Raw genomic sequence first — 4,269 nt, 5'->3', positions numbered from 1 at the left:
TCAGCAGGTGCTGAAGACCCTTCGATTTCGTCGCTCACCACCTCCTCTGCTTTCTTCACCCCCAGCTCTTCCTGAGGTCCCAGCTGCTCCTCTTCTTGTTCCTCTTCCTCCTCTGCTCTTACCTTCTCCTCTTCCCGTTCCTTTGCTTGTGCATATGATGGTAACCTCTCATCAAATGCCCTGGAGAGATCTTCCAATGGTCCCATCCCAATCTTCTCCTCAAACTCATTGAAGGCTGATGGAAGGGGACTGGGCTCAACCCCTACTTCCGTGAGAGGGAAGTAATGGGACACCGGCTTCTCTTCTTCCAGCAGCTTGTAGCCTTTGGCCTTCGGGATGGAGGAGACTGTGATGGCATGGAGGGGCTTCTCTGGGACCTCCCCCAGCTGTTCCTCTGCTGGTCTTCTCAGAGCCCTCCGGATCCTTTTCAGGATCAAGTGACTGATCTCCACCAGGTTGAGGAAGAGGGACACGGAAGCCACCACCAGCATGAACATAATAAAGATGGTCTTCTCCGTGGGCCTGGAGACAAAACAGTCCACAAGATTGGGGCAGGGCCACCGCCCACAGCGGTAAAGGGGGAGAATTCGGAATCCGTACAGGAAATACTGACCTACTATGAATCCCACCTCAAACAGGGTTTTGAAAATGATGTGGAAGATGTACGTTCTCAGGAGGGTACCCTCCAGGCGAAACTTCTTGGTCCCATCAGGGTTGTTGCCTTTGTTTTGATTTGGAGCCAGGGGCAGCTTCTCTTCATCTACCTCAGCTTGCTGACGCCTCTCAGCTTCCTCCTTCTCTCTCCTCTTCTCCTCCATGCGGACATGGTGCACTGCATGCCCAAAGTACATTAGCGAAGGCGTGGATACAAAAATGATCTGCAGGACCCAGAGCCGGATGTGGGAGATGGGGAAGGCCTCATCATAGCAGACGTTCTCGCAACCAGGTTGCTGGGTGTTGCACACAAAGTCTGATTGTTCGTCTCCCCACACTAGCTCGGCAGCTGTTCCCAGGATCAGGATGCGGAAAATGAAGAGCACTGTGAGCCAAACTCTCCCGATGACAGTGGACTGCTCATTCACCTGCTCTAAAATGTTCCCCAAGAAACTCCAGTCACCCATTTCTTACTGTCTAAGGAAAGAAAAAAGAAAGAGAATGACCACAAATTATGCTAAATTTAAAAGATTTCAGGTTTTCCCACTGATGCCTGTTGTTGCTTTCAACTAGTATTTCCCTAATATGCTTTGAGAACAGAAAGAAGGTTGCTTGCTTGCTTGCTTATTTGCCTGATCACAATGATTTATTAGCAGAAGCTGGAAAGCCAGAGCAAACTGCTTGCTAAATTCTTTCTTCCCTGGCTCTAAATTGGCAATTACTTTTCAGCCGGGGAGTATATTTAGCTCCTTTTCCAGGTAAGAGTCTTCTGTGGTGCCTTGTATGCTCATTTGCATGAGCCTGCTTAGATTTTGTACACGTACAAACACTCACCAGCAGTACAGAAATACAGATTTATCAGCATGCAGCTGCAGTGGTTAGAAAAGACAGTGAAGCTTTCAAGCACCCAAGCCCTTCTGCAGCAGAACCACATGTGGGTCAAACAGATCTCGAATTGGTGCCCATCTTGCACCTACACAAACCTGAATTCTCTATAGGTTACATATATTAATTCTACATTAGAAATCACTCTGTTAGGTAAGAATAGCAATTACAAAACCATTACTACGTTAGTAATACTGTATAAGCTTAATCACTACCATATATACTAGTTTTGCTATATAGTGTGCATTATATACAATGTAATTATTCAGTGTTATTGGCGATATTCATTCTATCCTCTTCTGAAGTCAGTTGCCACACTGACATTGGAACCAAGCCGGAGGAAAACGCAAAGGTCTGCAACTGGGACTTAAAATACTATTTTCTCTCTCTAAAATATCATTGCTGCTATCTCAGGCTAACACAGAGCTGGAAGCCAGCTACAGATATCCTATTGGAAAGCTAAGAAAGCAGTCCGTTTTCAAGTCGTGCAAGTCAAATGTTACATCTGTCCTTATTTTTGCATGATAAGAAATTATTCCTAGGTCAGGACTTCATCCTGCATATCCTAAACTTCCCACTGTATAATTTTAGGCAAGGAAAAATCTATGAATAAGGGAAATAAAGAGGAAACTTGTTTGGGATGGGCTAATTTAACACATCACAGCAGTCTGAAGTCTCTGAGGAATGCAGAATATTACAGTGATCCAGAAGGACTGACTTATGGACCATGACAAGTGAAACAGGGAACATCATTCATAAAATAGCGGTTCACAAGGATCTAGGAGTTCATCTCTTAGATACTACCTCCATCTATAGTTTCCTAAATGCAGACACACATACACAAGTGCTGGGAAAAAGAACGTACAGTCAACAGCATGGAAATCTGAGTATCTAAACTTCCCTCCTCCTTCAGATACCACTGGGATATATTTGTAATGCCATATGTTACGACACACCAACGCATACCAGTCTGTTTCAACTACTGTGTGTACGTATTCACACATAGACAAACACACAAAATATTGAGAGTTCTATGGCTCTGGGGAATATCACGAATTTTGAACCGAAAAAATCCTTCTGATGTTATTTTTCTAAAACAAGATGGACTCATTTTCCTTGCCTTCAAACCTTGTAAAATTTTAACTCCAGACACCCATGTTAGAAAATGAAGAACACAACACAGTCCTTCAGCTTGCAGAAACACCTTGCATGCGTAAGCGGCAAACATATAATTTAATCACCGAAGAAAATTGCTACTTTCTCAGTCATTAAAGTTGTGTAAAAGAGTGTGTTAATGTCAGCACTTACATTAACAAGTCTAGCAGAAGATTATGCTGTTTACATACATTATCTAAACTGATTTAAACATTCTCTTTCTGCAAATTCACAGAGCAAAGTACACCCGACAGTTACCAATCATGTGCAACTCTGTAAAAAACACGACTATACACAATATAAACTTCATTGTCCCCCAGGCACCGCAGTTAACTCCATCCCTTTCTTTCTTTGTGAGTCACACTGATATCCACAGCTACCATTTGAGCATTTCCACTGCAGCACGCAAGAGCGACATTCTAGATGTGATAAACCTTATCATACGGAAAACTCGCTGTACAAGAGAAGGAAAAATGTTTCCTGTCTAAAACTCCATCAAATGTCTCTCTTGCAGCTACATTTGGCTAAACTCTTCCTGAGATCACTTCCGAACTAGTCCCGTTTTTCAAAAATCTGCCATGACCACCCTCTCTATTTTCTGCAAGTGAAGTGGTTCGAGGCTGCTCAATCGTTTCCACTGCAAGGAACAATTCTGGGTGGACTGAAGATGAGTGGTACGACCAGTTCAAATTTCTCGGATTCCACCTGTAAGCAGTCGGCCCCTCAAGTCTCAAAAAAGGTGCAAGCGATGAATTTAGGCAGTCACCTTTTCCCTTAAATTGCCTGTCATGAGGAAAAGAGCAGGAGACTGCCTAAGCCCACTCAGAGTCAACAGACTCGTGTTCTTAACTCACATGGGCTTGTTGCAAACCCCTACCCTGCGCTTCCAGACGTGGCAACCTGAGCACACTACCAGCAAAAAAGACTGTATAGATTAAGGACGTTGAGCAAGCAACTTGCCGCTGTGAAAGGCTCCACCGAAGAAATGTGTCCCCCTCCTCTCTTGGCACTCTGCAGGGAAGAGTGAACTTTTGTCTCTCTTCTTCCCTACCCTAGAAGTCCCAATCTTGTCGCACGACTGAGCAGATATGACTGAATTGGCTCTGATGGTGGGTCTTAGTTGCCCTGCAATATTTAAGCTCCAAGCCAGACGGCTTTATGAAGTGAGTGACAGTTAGTGACGTGAGGAACAATAGGGAGAAAAAAAATAGAGAAAGAGAGGCAGAGACACAGAGAGGAGAATCCACTGAACATGAAAAAGCAGAGGGGGGAGAGGAACAGGCCACAGGCAGTGAAAACCTAATACATGCATAAATGGGAGTTTGCACAGTTAAGCAGGGACCAAAGCATCTCTGCAATTCTGCCATGGTTCAGCACAGCTCTGTGTGTGTCCCCACTTGCTAGTCTTTAGGTGTCGTGGTGTGACAGGTGAAAAGGGAGTGCCAACATCTCTGATGGTGGCAGAACTAATTGAATTAATTTGTTGCCCTACACCCAGCTCTGACAGCCAAGTCACGTTGCTTATTTCCAGCACAGGCGGTCACTGAGGTACTGGACCTGTACTTGGCATTGTCA

At 44.6% G+C, this 4,269-nt stretch overlaps 1 protein-coding gene across 1 annotated transcript in view; it reads right to left on the bottom strand.

Moving 5' to 3' along the window:
* GJA8 (gap junction protein, alpha 8, 50kDa) overlaps positions 1-3,690 on the bottom strand; it is a 3,785-nt gene extending 95 nt beyond the window's left edge. The window contains 3 exon segments of the mRNA XM_009323914.1: position 1; positions 3-1,131; positions 3,655-3,690. The exon segment at position 1 is cut by the window's left edge and continues 95 nt beyond it. Coding sequence (XP_009322189.1) covers position 1; positions 3-1,121 — 1,120 coding nt within the window. The 5' untranslated portion in view covers positions 1,122-1,131; positions 3,655-3,690.
* Between the last annotated feature and the right edge of the window lie 579 nt (positions 3,691-4,269).

The sequence above is a fragment of the Pygoscelis adeliae genome, unplaced genomic scaffold (assembly GCF_000699105.1).
Source record: "Pygoscelis adeliae isolate BGI_AS28 unplaced genomic scaffold, ASM69910v1 Scaffold124, whole genome shotgun sequence".
In the NCBI taxonomy this organism is placed as follows: Eukaryota; Metazoa; Chordata; class Aves; order Sphenisciformes; family Spheniscidae; genus Pygoscelis; species Pygoscelis adeliae.
This window is presented reverse-complemented; position numbering and strand designations above follow the sequence as displayed.